This window comes from Notamacropus eugenii, chromosome 1 (genome assembly GCF_028372415.1).
Source record: "Notamacropus eugenii isolate mMacEug1 chromosome 1, mMacEug1.pri_v2, whole genome shotgun sequence".
In the NCBI taxonomy this organism is placed as follows: Eukaryota; Metazoa; Chordata; class Mammalia; order Diprotodontia; family Macropodidae; genus Notamacropus; species Notamacropus eugenii.
In genome coordinates, this window is record NC_092872.1 from 56,611,463 (window position 1) to 56,626,634 (window position 15,172).

The 15,172-nt window shown below is 47.6% G+C and overlaps 1 protein-coding gene across 1 annotated transcript; it reads left to right on the top strand.

The window, feature by feature from the left end:
• Positions 1 to 81: 81 nt before the first annotated feature.
• MMP25 (matrix metallopeptidase 25) lies at positions 82 to 14,775 on the top strand. Its single transcript, XM_072602910.1, has 11 exons — positions 82 to 4,026; positions 4,912 to 5,084; positions 6,027 to 6,159; positions 7,012 to 7,144; positions 9,512 to 9,804; positions 11,143 to 11,319; positions 11,701 to 11,785; positions 11,953 to 12,035; positions 12,353 to 12,505; positions 12,817 to 13,077; positions 13,230 to 14,775. The coding sequence occupies exons 2-11, from the start codon at positions 4,980 to 4,982 to the stop codon at positions 13,514 to 13,516; spliced, it is 1,710 nt and encodes a 569-aa protein (XP_072459011.1). The 5' UTR covers positions 82 to 4,026; positions 4,912 to 4,979; the 3' UTR covers positions 13,517 to 14,775.
• Positions 14,776 to 15,172: the final 397 nt, after the last annotated feature.

Genomic DNA, 15,172 nt, shown 5'->3' on the forward strand with positions numbered 1-15,172 from the left:
TTTGGTCCTCTTTGAGAATGAAGGAAAACAACCAACCTCCTAGAATTCACATCAACACTATCTCCAAAACTGACCTGATCATCTTAACCCCTGACCCCAAACCTGTCCTTCCCCCTGATTCTTCTGTTTCTATCCTATGATATCACCATCCTCCTAGTCATCCAAGCCTCAAACCTCAGAATCATCTTTTACTCTTTGTTTTTTGCTCCACTCCTTTTCGTCTTCCCCCGCCCCACAGAAAATCTCAAATTCAATCAATGTAGTTACAGTTGAAAGAACACAGATTCTGGAGTCAGAGGACCTGAGTTCAAACCCTACCTCAGTGATCTCGGACAAGTCACAACTTAACTGAACCTCGATTTCCTTGTCTATAAAACAAGGTAGTTGTACTGGGTATCTCTGGAAGTTACTTCCAGTTCATCTATGATCCTTACACAATAATGCTTATTCCATCATCTTAGGTCAACTCCTCATCACCAGTCTACTGGACCACACTGATAGCCTTCTAATTGTTCTCTCTGCCTTCCTTATGCATAGATCTTAACAGACCACTCCCCTGCTCAAATACTTCAAGATAGTTCCCCAAATAAATTCCAAACTCTTCTGTCCTGGCATTCAGGGCTATTCAGAGTCTAGCTCCAATCTCCCTTTCCAGCCTCATTTCAGGCTACCTCTGGGAGCCCAGATCTGTCAAAGCAGAAGGCTCTCCCAACCTGAGCACCATCATTCATTTTCAGCCACTCTAAACCTAACCCCACCCCCACTCCCTTCCTAGAAGTCCTTTTATTTCCTCTTCTTGGCCAGTTCCAATTCTGTAGTCATTCCTGGCCTTGCTCAAGTACTAATCTCTTCTAGAAACACCTTCAGGACCCTCACACAGATGTCTTTTTCTTCTGAGCCCCCATGGCCCTTACCCTCCTTTCTCTCTCTCTTCCTGTCTCTCTACCCTCTTTTTCCCTCTCTTCTCTTCTCTCCTATTTTTCTCTTTCTCTTTTTGTCTCTGTCTCCATTTTGCCTTTTCTAGCTTCTATTTTGGCATCTTAGAATCTTCTCACCATCAAGAGAAGACATTTTCAAATCAAACCATTTAAATGTGAGGTGTGTTTTGTACCTAGGAAATCAGCCAAACAAACAAAATTGACCAAACCCCATATTGCCGGAGTTGTGAGGGGGAAAAGCACCTCAGAATTACATTATTCCCTTTGTCTAGGAAGCAGCCTTTTTTGTTGGGGAAAGGAGACTGGTTCTGATTTAACACAGCCACTGAGTCAGAGTGTAACCAGCCTTGGGCAGATCACTTCTTTTCTGAGTGTGCTTCCTACTGGGTCAAATGGTGGGTTGGATTAGATTATATCTAAGTCACCTTTCAGCTCTGATATTTTAAAGGCATCTTCCATTCTAGGATTAATTATCCCTAATTAATTCATGGAAATAGGGCAGGGATTATTATAGAGGAGTTCATTGAGAACTTTTAGAGGGGAAGTGATTTGGCCACAGACACATTGTGACAGAGATAGACCCCAACCCAGGTCACCCATTCCATCTCCAACACTCTGCCCAATGCAGTGAACTGCCTTAGTAAATATACTTTGGAAGATTAACAGGAAGTCATACTCTAGAGCTTTGAAACATGGCAAATATGGTCAGTTTGTGAGTCCCTGACCCCTGACCTATGTATGCAATCATTTTCAGTGGGAAAAAAGCTCAACCCCAGTGTCTGTACTAATGAATGGAAAGCTTTTTAAATTCCTTTTTCTATTTAAGGATCAGAGTATTTACTTTATTAAGGAGCTGAGGTCTAATGAATGGAGAAGCACAGGCAGCAAGTGTAGACTGTCTTCAGAATTTTGTCAGTAAAAGAGAAGAGAGAATGGGAAGGATGGTAGCTGGGGAATAGGGCTGTCTCATCCTCCCTGCACTTTCCTCTTTCACTTCTTTCAACTTCTTCTCTGACTAACCTCATTCCCATTAGTGGTCATGGTTTGGCCCTTCCTCCCACCTCCTTCCCAGAAACACTCAGCTTGTCAATATTGATCTGGAATAGCCAACTGGCAGGAGAGCTGGGGCCCCATTTATTGAGGAGGGCTTAGGGAACCGTGATGCCTGGCTTCCTGGAGGAAACTGGGAGTTGGTGGCCCTATTCAACACTGGCTACCTGAGAGAGAGGGATGGTGCAAAGGACAAAATGTCTCCTCTTCTCTTTCTCTCTTCCCCTTTCTTCTTCTCCATTCCTGTCCCATTTCATTTTCCCCCTCTCCTCTCTGTTTTTGTAAAGCAGAACTAAGCCCTGGAATGGAGATTCCCACTGAAAGTTTCCCTTGAGGAAGGGAAACTAAGAGGACTCAAGAAATCTGGGTCATCAGGGATAGGGAGAGGTTGGTGGGAGAGAGAGGGGTGTACCTATTGGGGGACCCAGGCCAGAGAAGAGATTGAAGGCAGAGATATCCCCAGAAGGATGAGCAGAGCCATACCCAGAGTTGTCACGGAGGTAAATAGCTCTCAGAAAAAAACCTTACTACTTCTCTGTAACAGGACTGGGCTTCGTACTGGTTGGAGGACAGTAGCAGCCTAGTATCTGGTTAGCCTAGCAACTCTGGTTTAGCCATCAGAAAATATATTTGCAGTCCAGCCTATGCAGCTACTGGATGAGTACGATCAGCCCTGAGCAAGTCACTTTCTCTTTCTGGGCCTCAGTTTTCATCTCTGCAAAAATGAGGATAAGCTTTGTCCTGCCTACCTGCCTCATAGGACTGTTATGAGACAAAAGCTGCAAGACTCCTATGGTTTATATGTGGTAGGTTCTAATAGTGAATGAGACAGTTATCCAGATGGGCAGATTCAATTAAAGATGAGTTATTAGTCCTGTCTCTGCCACTACTTCTGTTTCTGTTTTCTTCTGTAAAATAGGGAAATGAGCCATGGATCAGATGATTTTTTTTAAAAGGCCACCTACCTCTCAAAATTCCTTAAGTGGGGCTGCATGTGTTTCTGTGCACATGAGGTCCTGTGGTGGGTGCTGAGAGGCAGCCAGAACCCACTGCAACTTGGCCTCTTTCTAAAGCAAGCTCACAGCCAGGTTGGGGGAAAGGGGTTGGGACATATACCTGTGGAATTATGCCACCCCTGTCCCAACCTCCATTGGTACAGGTCTCTTCCCTGTACCTTGGGACAAGGGTTGCAGGTAAGACAATGTAGGATGCTCAAATGGGGAGGTAGCCACAAATAACAACTACCCCTCAGCAGGGTGGGGAAGGATACTTCTCAGAGCCTTGGAAGAGAGAATTCCTCTTAATTTGTTTATTGAGTATGTCTAGGGGAGAAACTGTGAGGGGTCTGCCTTGGTGAGAGAGAACAGAAATCTCCCCTCAGCCCAGCCCTGGGCCTTCCCTGGCTCTTGTATACATATGCCTGTCATTTCTGTCACGTTGACTATGTCTGTGGTCCCTTCATTCAGTTTCTTTCTGTCCCTGTCCCTCTGTCTCTGCCCTCCTCCTCCTCTCCACTATGTCTAGGTCCTGCTTCTCTCTCTGTCTGTCTCATTGTCTCTGTATTCAATTTCAGTTTCTCCAACTCTGTTGTTTCCACTTCACCCCTTCCTCAATTCTACCCAACAACCCCAAGAACCATCTTGACATGACTAATTATGATATGAGATAGAATGTAATGAGGGCCAGGCAAGGAGATAGAAGAGCTATGAGATACTGGAAGAGGAAGAGAGCACTTTCAGATAAATGTGAGGCTGGAGGCTGGGGGAGTGGCAGAGACCGCTGGGGGCAGCACTTGGGGGAGGTCTAGAAGGAAGCTAGGGAAGGATTTCAACAGCTGGATCCTAGGAGGAAGTGCATTTTCTCCCTCTTTCTTTTGGTGCTCCACTGCCACTCTGCTTGTCGCATTTGAACCATTTGTATGGAAAGTGCAAACTGATGCTGCCAGATCACAGCTGGAGAATGGACCACAGACACAGGACATGAAGGGGCTGCAGGGCTAAGCTCAGCATGTGGTCTGGAGAATGAACACTCAAAGGAGGTACCTTTTAAGGCAGTTCTAAGATAGGAAACCAAAGCGGGGAAAGAGATGAATGGTTCTTTTCCATGTTTTCCTAGATGCCCCATTTCCAGGGGAGGGTGAGTGGGGTGTATGAGGAGCCGTGCAGGCACTAGGGAATACTGCTCCCCTCTTAGGACCACTTCCTCTCTTAGTGTCCTTTCCTTAGACTTGGTCTCTACCTCCTCCTCCCTGGTGTCTCCCTCTCCTAGTAACTGACATCTTCAGACACTCTCCTCCCCTGCTAATGGCCTCCCCTCCTCCCTCCAGGAGCCTACCTTTTCCTGCCCAGGATGCCCTCATCTCCTCCCCCTTCTCTCCAAGAGTACCAGCATGCCAAGGTCCCTTTCAAATCCCAGATTCTGTGACCTGGCCCTCCTGATTCCTAGTGCCTTTTCTCCCTCACCTGAGGTGTATTTCTCGGGTATTCCGAGCCCTATTCCCCCAATTCCCTTTCCCAGCCCTGGCCCCAGTCCCTGTTCCCTCTTCAGCCATGCCTCTCCCTCCAAGGTCTCAGTCTATCGCTCCCCATTCCCAATCTCTCCCCCGCCAACCCCCAGCCAGATTCATCCTCAGCCTCACCTTTGAAGTTTCCAAATCACCGCTTACACAAGCAGGGGAAATCGGGCCATTTCCCCCACACTTCAATGCCTTGCCTCGCTCCGCCCCTCCGCACGCCAGTGCCAGTCCGTGGACCCCTTGGGTGTCCAAGGCTTTTCAGACTCATCAGCCTTGATCCTTTGGTGCCCCAGAAACATCATCAAGCTGGTACCCAAGAATCAACCCGGGTTGCCTCCCCAAAAGGGCAGGGCAGGGCTTGGCTGGTCGGGGTGGCTCCCTCTCTGAAAACCCCTCTTCTGCTTCTAGGCTGCCCCCCTCTCCTCCATCACTCCTTCCCTTCTTCTAACTCCAAGAGCCTGGCCTGAGCCGGAATCATGTGGCTGCGAGAGTGTTCAGTCCTTACCCTGCTCCTGCTGCTGCCGGACCCAGCCCCAGCCCGACCCCCGGAGCCCTCCGCCCAGGATGTCAGTCTGGGCGTGGTGAGTGCCGACCGACCAGAGGACAAGACACCAGGTCCGGGGGTCTGGGAAGAGGAAGACGGGGGCCTGGTTCATCGAGGTCCGGAGTGAGGACAAACGGAAACTGAGGTCCTCAGACGTGAGGGGCTAGGAGGCAGCGGAGTGGTCGTGTAGGATGCGCAGAGGAAAGCACGGGTGCTTTCTGTAGATCTTAGGGGGAGTCCGGAGGGTGGCCGAGGTCCTGAAGTGTGCAGTAGTGGGCTGGAAGCTGGAACCTTGAGGTGTGGAAAGGCAGAGAGGAGCAGGGGCCTCGGACATCTGGGGCAGGAAGAAGGGGAGAGAGAGAAGCTGAGATTCTGGAGGCCAGGGTCAGGGAGGGGAGAGAGAGTTCTGGGACCCGGTGTTGAAGAGGATATTAAAAGTGAGCTAAGGTCTAGGACCCCGGCGAGCGGAGAGATAAAAGTTAGGACCTGGAGGGGAGAGAGGGAAGTGGGGTGTTGGCGGGGCTGGACGTCTAGATTCAGGAAGGAGGAGAGGGACACCAGGGCCATGGAAGGGAAAGAGCGAAGTTTGAGGGGCCAGGTGAAGAGAGGTGAACTGAGATTCCTGGAGTCTGGGAGCATCTGAGGTTGGCACAGTATTCCAGGAGATGAGCGGGGTTAAGAAGGGATAGGGCGATCACGGTCAGGAAAGTGAGGGCTACAATCAGCAGACACGCGTGAAACAAACACATGCCACGTCAGGATCCTCAGGGTCTCTGATCCTTGCTTTAGTAGGTGAGACAAGTGGGGGTTGCGGTCAATTCTATACTTGCTGGGATCCCCCAAGACGGTGATCAACAGTCTCCCGACTATTGGCTTGCTAGTGCAAGACTCTAGACGCTCAGACTTCTCTACCTACCGGCTCTTCTTGCCGCACCCCGACCCTCCCTTCCGGGTTAACCCTTTCTTTTTTGTGGTCCAGGACTGGCTCACTCGCTATGGCTACCTGCCCCCGCCCCACCCTGCTCAGGCTCAGCTACAGAGCCCAGAACAGCTCCGGAACGCAATTAAAGTCATGCAGAGGTTTGCTGGGTTGAAGGAGACCGGCCTCATGGGTAATGAATGGCCAATCCCTTCCTCCCAAACACTCCTTGCCCCACTCCTTCCCCAGCTCCCTATACCATGGGAAGGAAATACACTATCCAAGGGGAAGGGGAACAAGCATTTATTAAGTGCTAGTCTGTACCAGGCCCTGGGCTAAGTGCTTTCCATATAATGTCTCACTTAAATCTCACAACTCTGCGTGGTAGGTAGTATAATTAATTATTTTATGATTGAGGAAACTGAGGCAGACAGGGAGAGGTTAAGTGATTTGATTTTGGTCACACAACTAGTAAGTGTCCCAGAATGCCCCTCCCCTAAAACTAGAGGCCTTGTTCAAGTAATATTCAACAGATCCTATTCTCCCTTCTCAAAACAGGCTGTGATCTCTTACCTCCCTCTAGATCCAGCCCTTCCAGCCATCTTCAGATTTGGTGCCTAGATATAAGGGAAAGGAGAAGGAGCAGAAAGAAGGTCTATCAAGCTCCTAGTCCCTTTGTTCCTTCTGGGCCCCAAATTTCAGGGCTGCTACAAAGTTCCTAGGCCTTCAGGGACTCAGGGATAGGACTGAAGAATCCAAATTAGAGGTAGCTCTTACTAGGTGACTGGAGTTATTGGTTGTTGAGAGGTCCCTAGAATGGAATGGAGGAGAAGGACAACACCAATCCTGCCAGTCTTGCCCCAATATCACCTACCATTCTCTCCTACTCTGCCCTTCTGTTCCCAGACAGTTGTCAGTACTGATAACAGAGCTCCCAATCCCAGGGGCTGCTTTTCCTCTTTATACTCTCCTTTTACCAACTCCTAGGGGTAGGGCTAGGCACCCACCCATCCCTTTGACTTTTCATGTCCCATCTCCTTTCCAGATGAGGCCACTTTGGCCACCATGAAGAAGCCACGATGTTCTCTGCCTGATGTCCTGGGAGTGGCTGGGTTGGTAAGAAGGAGGCGGTATGCCCTTACAGGCAGTTTCTGGAAGAAGAAGCAGCTGTTCTGGAGGTGGGTTCTAGAATCTATTCCTTGATTTCTCAGAAGCTAACTAGGCTGTTTGATCTGTCATATGTCCCCTGAAAGGTTCTGTAATGCCTGTGAGTTGGCATTTAATTCACCTGTCTTCCTCCCCAAAGCCTTACTATTAGATTCAATGAGTTCAGTGCTTGGCTCAAAATGTTTTTCTCCTTCTTAATTCCTGTCCTCATACTAGGGCAGTTCAGCATACATAGTGATTTTCTATCAAATTCCCTACCATTCCTCAATTGACTTATTTCCCACAAATTATTCCTCTACCCCACCTCACGTACAAAGATAGTCAAAGATCTTGCCATTAGCCACAAACACATCAATTCCATGTTTGTGAACACTGAAATTCTCTTATTTGATGCAAATCTTTGGTATTCTGCCTATCTCTGTGCCTTCCAAAACCAAGCCCTGTTTGTCAATATCATGACCTCCAATCCCTTTCTCAGGCATCACCCCTGCACCAGTTACACTCTAATCCTTTCCCTGTCTTTCCCCCTTGGTGATCTAGTTCAGTACTACATTGTCATCTCCTATTAATTCCCTTACCTTCATTATATCATTATCTTTCCCACCAAACTTCAGCCTTGTATTTCACCACCTTTTGTTCCCAAGCACAATGGTGCTGAACTAAGGTCACAAAACCTTGCTCACAAAATCCACTGCCTGTTTGTTAGATAACCTCAGTTGGGTCCTCATTGCTGCAAGGTAATCCCTAATTAACTCCTCATTATCCCATCTACCACCCCTTTTCCAAACTTTTTTATTCCTTTTCAAAACTCCCATGACTCCTTCTTCCCCTCCTTATTCAGCTGAGAACTTGTTGCCAGAGACATCGCTTTCCTTCCTTCTTTCTCATCTCACAGTATCACTATCTCCTCCTCCTATACCCCCATCTCATGTGAAGTTTGCCAAAGCTAAACCCCCTCTATACACAAGTGCTTCCCTTTCATCCTGTCTTTTCCAAGAGATTGCTTCATTTATCACCCTCACTTCCTCTCTTGTCTTCAATTCCTGCTTGTCTACTGGATGCTTCATATTTTTGTTTCCACCGTCTTCAAAAAACCTCTTATTTGATCTATCCATCCCTGCTAACTATTGTTCCACATCCCTCCTGCCTTCTGTGGCTTAACTCCTTGTGAAGGTTGTTTACTACAGATACTTCCACTTCTTCTCCCTTATTCTCTTTCTAACTCTCTGTGGTCTGCCTCCAACCTCATCATTCAACTGAAACCACTCTTTCCAAAGTTGCTAATGATCTCTGAATTGCCAAGTTCAATAACTTTTTCTCAATCCTCCTCCTTCATGACCCCTTGACACTTTGGACACTGTTGATCACCCTCTTCTCTTTGATACTCCCTTCTCTCTAGGTTTTCAGGACACTACACTCTCTCCTGATTATCTGACCACTCCTCAGGTTACTTTGCTGGAACATCATCCAGATCATACCTGCTAACTTTGGGTGTCCCAGATGACTCTGTCCTGGGCCCCGTTATCTTTATCCTCTTTACTGTTTCCCTTGGTGATCTGCTCAGGTCCCAAGGTTAACCACTAGTTTTGAATCTTCAAGTCCCAACTGGAAGACATCTTAAATTTAACATATCCAAAGTTGAATTCTTTATCTTTCACCCCAAACCCTCTCCCCTTCTATACTTCTCTATGACTGTTGAGGGTATAAGTCTTTCCCTACTCCAGTCCATCATCCACTCTGTTCTCAAAGTGATCTTCCTAAAGCCTAGGTTTGACCATGTCACTCTCCACTCCACTCCAGTGGTTCTCTGTCTCCTCTCTGGTTGGTATGCAAAGACCTTCATTACCTTCCTCCTTCTGCCCCACCTTCTTACACCTTATGTCCAACCACATACTCTTCAATTCAGTGTGTTCCTCAAACAAGACCTTCTGTCTCCCCACTCTGAGCATTTTCACTGGCTGTCCCCATGCATGGAATTTTGTTCCTCCCCATATCTGCCTCTTACATTCCTGGCTACCTTCAAGTTCCAGCTGAAATCCCACCTTCTACAGGAAACCTTTCCCAAACTCTCTTAATTCTAGTGCCCTCCTACTGCAGATGATTTCCTACTTGTCCTGGACAGAGCTTATTTGTGTATAATTATTTGTGTGATGTCTCCTCTGAGATTCTTAAGGTCAGGAACTGTATTTTACTTTTTACATATCTCCTGTGATTAGCACAGTGCCTGGCCCATAGTAGGTGCTTAAGAAATGTTTTTTGAGTAGCCAACTGATTGGGCTCCTCCTTCATTACTCCTCCAAGTCACCTGCAAGTCTCTGTTTTCATTGACTGCCATATACTCCTCCCCTTAACACTGAACTCTCTTCTCTGGACACCAGGGTCCGTTCCTTCCCACAGGGCTCTGCCCTCAGCCAGGACACTGTTCGGAACTTGATGTACTATGCCCTGACTGCCTGGGGAACTGAGGTGGGGATGACATTCCAGGAGGCTGAGTCCATGGTAGGAATAGAGCCGGAGATCCTCATCGACTTTGCTCGGGCCTATCACAAGGACAGCTACCCCTTTGATGGGCCTGGGGGCACGTTAGCCCATGCCTTCTTCCCTGGGGACCACCCTATCTCTGGGGATACCCACTTTGATGATGAAGAAATCTGGACCTTTGGGGAAAGCGGTATGGTCTCCCTGGATTCCCCCTCTTTATTCCTCAGACAAACCCTATTCCTTAGAGACCAATCCCCTCCACAGAGATATTTCCCTTCCCTGAGCACCTCATTCTCTATTACATTAAACAAGGGTTTACTGAGTTCCTGCTCCTCATACAATTCTGCATGGGCCACCTGGGTGAAAGCTGAGAGGGAAAGAGAGGAAGGAGGCTGATTCAGAAGAAGCAGAAGGCCAGGCCTCTGGTTTCAGGAGGAGTTCAGCCAGGTTGGGGAGAAACAGAGGAAATGCACAAGAAACAATAAGAGAATAGGAAAAGACTGCGTTTGTGACTATTGAATAAATATGGATATAAACTATGGATATAAATCCTAAAGATTGTTTCTCTGACGCACCTCCCTAGGCTGGGATGAGGATCCCAAAGGCTTTCCAGAAACGTGGGACCTGAGTTGGACCTTGAAAGATGAGTGGGATATGGAGAAGATGAGAGGAAGGAGGAGGGTGTTCTAGGCAAGGCAAAGATAAGGGGGCCAGGTTGGCTAGAGAAAATAAAGCAAGTTGCAGTTGGGTAGGGCAGATACTGGGGAGGCTCTGGTGAATTTAGATTTGAGATCAGAGGAAATATGGAGCCATTGTGAATTTTGGAACAGGCAAGCCAAGCAATGTTGCAAGAAGATTCATCTTGGCCAGGGCTACTCTTTTGTGCAAATTGTGCTTTTTTTGGTGTAGGGCTTCTCCTTTCTAGAGCCAGCCAAGTGCTAACATGAGTCCTTCTTTGCTTAGAGGGCTGTAGTTTAGGACCATCATGAGATAGGGAGAGGGATACACCAATCAATTGATCAGGAAGCATTTATGAAGTGCCTGCTACTGTCAGGTACTGTCTTGGGCTATGGAGATATAAATACAAAACAAGTTATTATCACTAGTCTCAAGTAGATTACATTTTATAAGAGATACCATAGAAATATATGTAGAAAAGATAGAAGACACTTTGGTGGGGAAAGAGATCAAGAAAAGCATTCTAGGCATGTGGGATAGATCACTACTTCTGGACACAAGAGGAGTACAATACTATGAGTAAGGAACTTGGCTAGACTGGGAAGGGGAATAATGTACAACAAAGTTGGAAAGGTAGGTTGGTGACAAGTTGTGAACAGTTTTAAAAGCCAAAGAGAAGAGTTGGTATTTTGTCTTGGAGGCCATAGGGAGTCACAGAACTTTATAGAGTAGGAGGGAGACATGTTAGATCTGCTTTGTAGGAAAAGCATTTTTAGCAACTATGTAAAGAACGGATTGGACCAAGGTCCCTTTTCTCACCATTTGAATTCTGCCTCTTCCCAACACATAGATAGCGGTGGGACAGACCTGTTTGCTGTGGCTGTCCATGAGTTTGGCCACGCTTTGGGCCTGGCCCACTCTTCAGCCCCCAACTCCATCATGCGACCTTTCTACCAGGGTCCAGCTGGGGACCCTTTGAAGTACCGGCTCTCACCTGATGACCGAGAAGGCATCCAGCAACTTTATGGTGAGCCCTGGGACCCTCTATTTTTCCCTTTCCCAGATCTAGGCTAAGGGTTATGGGAACAAAACCAAACATCAAAATTCCTTCTCTGTTCTCTCTCCCTCCTTCTGTTCACCCCTGCAACATTGGTTCTAAACATTTTATCCTAGAAGAGCAGGTGTTATTATCCCCATTTTACAGATGAGAAAACTAAAGCTCAGAGATGTTTTATCAAAGGTCACACAGCTAATAAGTGGCAAACCCAAGACTGCAACCCAGGACCTCTAACTCCTTTTTGTCTTTTCCATCATTCTCCATCTTGTTAATGGGGAAGAGAACCCTCCCTAGAGCTGTCTCCTTTCAGCCTCTCTATTTCACCCCACTTCTACCTCTACCTCCCTCCAGGAAAAGGTCCAAATAATCCCCACCCAGAGTCAACTCAGAAACCTCTGCTTCCTCCACCCCAGCCCCCTGGGCAGCCCCCAGACAGGTAAGTATTCCATTTCTTTCCTGATAAATCCCCAATTCCTCCCTAGTCCTCCCCTCTTTGGCCTCCCTCTCCCCTCCCTACCATTCCCCTCTGTCCATAATGACCCCTCCAGTTCTCCACCTCACTCCCATCTATCTTTGCCTTCCTACTCCTACACCTTCTTTCAGTCCTTCAGCTCCAGTTCCTGACCGATGTTCAGGTAACTTTGATGCTATCGCCAATATCCGTGGTGAGGTCTTCTTCTTTAAAGGTGAGTGACCTTTGACTCCTATTAATGTTACTCTGAAATGTTGACGCCCTTACCATATCCCCTAGGACCTGAAGTTGCTATTTTCCTTTGCTTCTGACCCTCCCATAGTAATAACTTGCAACTCTTTTAACCTCTTATATTCTGATGTCCTGTTCAAGGCCAAGAGCCCAGTCACATCATGTGTGCCAGGAGTATGGCCAAAGTGGGGTAGAGAATTAATCTAATACTCTAACACCTACAGCCTGGTCCACTCTACCCTAGGATTTGGGGGTGAGTGACTTTAGGGCTGATATGTTGATGATGCCCCTATACTCTAGGACCCTGGTTCTGGCGTCTTCAGCCCTCAGGCCAGCTGGTGTCCCCTCGACCTGCCAAGCTGCACCGATTCTGGGAGGGTCTGCCTGAGCATGTGGTGGCTGTGGATGCAGCCTATTCTCGGCCCTCAGATGGACGCATCCTGCTTTTCAGTGGTGAATGGAATGGGGGACAGAGTGAAGACAGTGGGAGTCGGGGAAGAGAACCCAGGGGAGACTGGGAAGAGATGTAGAGAAAAGAGAATTGCAGGGGGCAGAACATTGTTGATAGGGAGAGGCAGATGTGGAAAGAGAACTGGGTAGGGGAAGGAGACAAGAAAGAAGAGACAGTGGGAGAGATAGACTAGGAGGCTTCAGAGGAGGAGTTAGGCATAGACAAGAACAAGATGGAGATCTTGCTGCTGTGGAGGAAGGAGACAACACTGAAGGGCCTTTGTATTTGACTGACTGTATTCTCCCATCCTCAGGACACCAGTTCTGGGTGTTTCAGGACCGGCAGTTGGAGGCTGGTTCCCCAAAGTTGCTTACTGAACTGGGGCTTCCTCCTGGGGAGGCTGTGGATGCTGTCTTCTCTTGGCCCCAGAATGGAAAGACATACCTGATTCGAGGTGAACAATACTGGCGTTTTGATGAGGCTGTCCACAGCGTTGACCCAGGCTACCCCAAAAATCTGATCCTGTGGGAGGGAGCACCTTCAGCACCTGATGATGTAACTGTTGGCAACAAAGGTGTGTGGGGGGCAGGGGGCTAGGATGTGGGTTGACTTGGTGGAAAAAGTGGAACTGAGCCTCAGGATGCCTGGGTCTGGGGAGGAATGAGCTGAGAGTAGAATGGTCTTCTAAGAAGTACCCTGACCTTTCCCCTCATTCTCATTGGACAGGAGACACCTACTTCTTCAAGGGTACTGAGTACTGGCGATTTGCTCCAGGCAGTGTGGTAGCAGAGTCTGGCTCTCCCCACCCTGTGGGGCCTGACTGGTTGGACTGTTCTCCTTCTGCCCCTGGTCCTCGGGCCCCAAGACCTTCCAAGTCTCCCTCCAACTGTCAGTGTGAGATCAACCAGGCAGGGAATTCAGGCCCAAGACTTTCTGGCTTCCTCTTCATCCTCTCAGTGATTCTCTCCCTCTTCCTGGCACAACCACCTGACCCTAAGAACTGGGGCCTATAGCACCCCCCCCCTCACTTTCCCCTCCTTGTCCCTTTTTCCTAGGGACAAGTCCTGTGTGTATTTCTCTCTTTTACTGCCCTTCCCCAATATACGGGGTAGGCTGTGTGATGCATGTAGGCAAGTCATTACCCCTTTTCGGTCTCAGTTTCACCATTTGAAAAAATGAGGGATTTGAATTTAATGGCCTCTAAGGTCCCTTCTGTTTCTAAATCTAGAAATAGATGAATAGGTGAGCTCTGGTATCCTTTGACTCTCAAGAGTTAATAAGAGTCTAGGTTTTCCCAAAGCAGGACTCACTAGTGCCTAGTTCATGAGCTGAGTTTTCCATTCCCTGCCCCCTGCCTTCCCTTTGCCCTTGCTTGCAGTCTATGATTCTTGGCATAAGGGATCAGATTGAGAATCAGGAAGGTCCCCACTCTTTCTCTCCATAGCCTGTGGGGATCTCAGATGGTTTTAGAGGCTGCCATTCCCAGGAAGAGCAGGCAGAGTCTCTGTCTATCTGGTCTTTCCTCCTGCAGCCTGCCAAACAGGGAGGCCCTGTGGCTGGGTGGCGTCCCCAGGGGTTAGGGATGTTGAAGAGAAGTTGTATAGATAAAGCTTGTCCCTCTCCCAGGTTTTGGTCCCTGTAATTCCTGACTCAGAAAGAGGACTGGGCTTTGCAGAGTTCCCAATGGCAAGGAGAGGATGCCAGAGCTGTCATGCCAGACCTTCTTCATGAAGGAGTGAGGCCTCACTGAGAATCTTTCAGGCCTGAAGGGAAGGTTTTCTCCCGGCTCCCCTGAAACACACTGCCCCTCAGCAATGCCTGAACATTTTCCAAGCCCCAGTAGTCAATCACCATGGTGCTCTAACTTCCATCAGGTTTCTTGAAGCCTTCAGGGAATAATAAGGATCTAGGGAGACTCCCCTCAGACTTTGAGTCCCAGCTCTGCACTGTCAATTGTCCTCTTTTGTCTCCTTCTGTCCTGCTCTCAGGTTCCCTTTGTCTCTCTAAACTAGAGGTTCTTAATCTGGGGGCCCCAGACCCTCAGAAGCCCCATAAAAGTGTCTATAGGTGGATTTTAGGTGTTCTATGAACGTGGATAAAAAAAAAATGCCATTCCACAGTATATTGGCACCTTCTTAGTTTTCAGTTGTTTCCTACTACAGCAAAAGAGCTGCTATAAATATTTTTGTACATATGTGTCCTTTGCCCTCTTTCTTTGATCTCTTTGCGGGATAGGTCTAGTAGATATCACTAAGTAAAAAAAGTATGTCTAGCTTAATGAGTTCTTTTTGTATATAGTTCCAAAATGCTTTCCACAGTGGTTAGACCAATTTGCAGCTCTACCAAGAGTGCGTGCTTATTTTCCCATAGCTCCTCCAACTTTTGTCATTTTCCTTTTTTGACATCTTTACCAATCTGATGGTTGCGAAGTAGAATGTCAGAGTTGCTTTAATTTGCATATATCTAATTATGAATTATCTGGAGCATTTTTTCACAAGTTTGTTAATATCTTATATATTTCTTTGAAAACTGTTTATAGCCTTTGACCATTTGTCTATCAATGAATGGCTGTTGTTTTTATAAATTTGAATCAGTTTCTTTACACACACACACACACACACACACACACACACACACACACACACACATGCATACCCATACAATGTGAA

Bases quoted from the DNA above. Each gene is read 5' to 3' on its own strand.
- MMP25 (XM_072602910.1), top strand. From the start codon at position 4,980: ATGTGGCTGCGAGAGTGTTCAGTCCTTACCCTGCTCCTGCTGCTGCCG. The intron at 7,145-9,511 runs GTGGGTTCTAGA...TCTGGACACCAG, and splicing joins AAGAAGCAGCTGTTCTGGAG to GGTCCGTTCCTTCCCACAGG. The intron at 13,078-13,229 runs GTGTGTGGGGGG...CTCATTGGACAG, and splicing joins TGTAACTGTTGGCAACAAAG to GAGACACCTACTTCTTCAAG.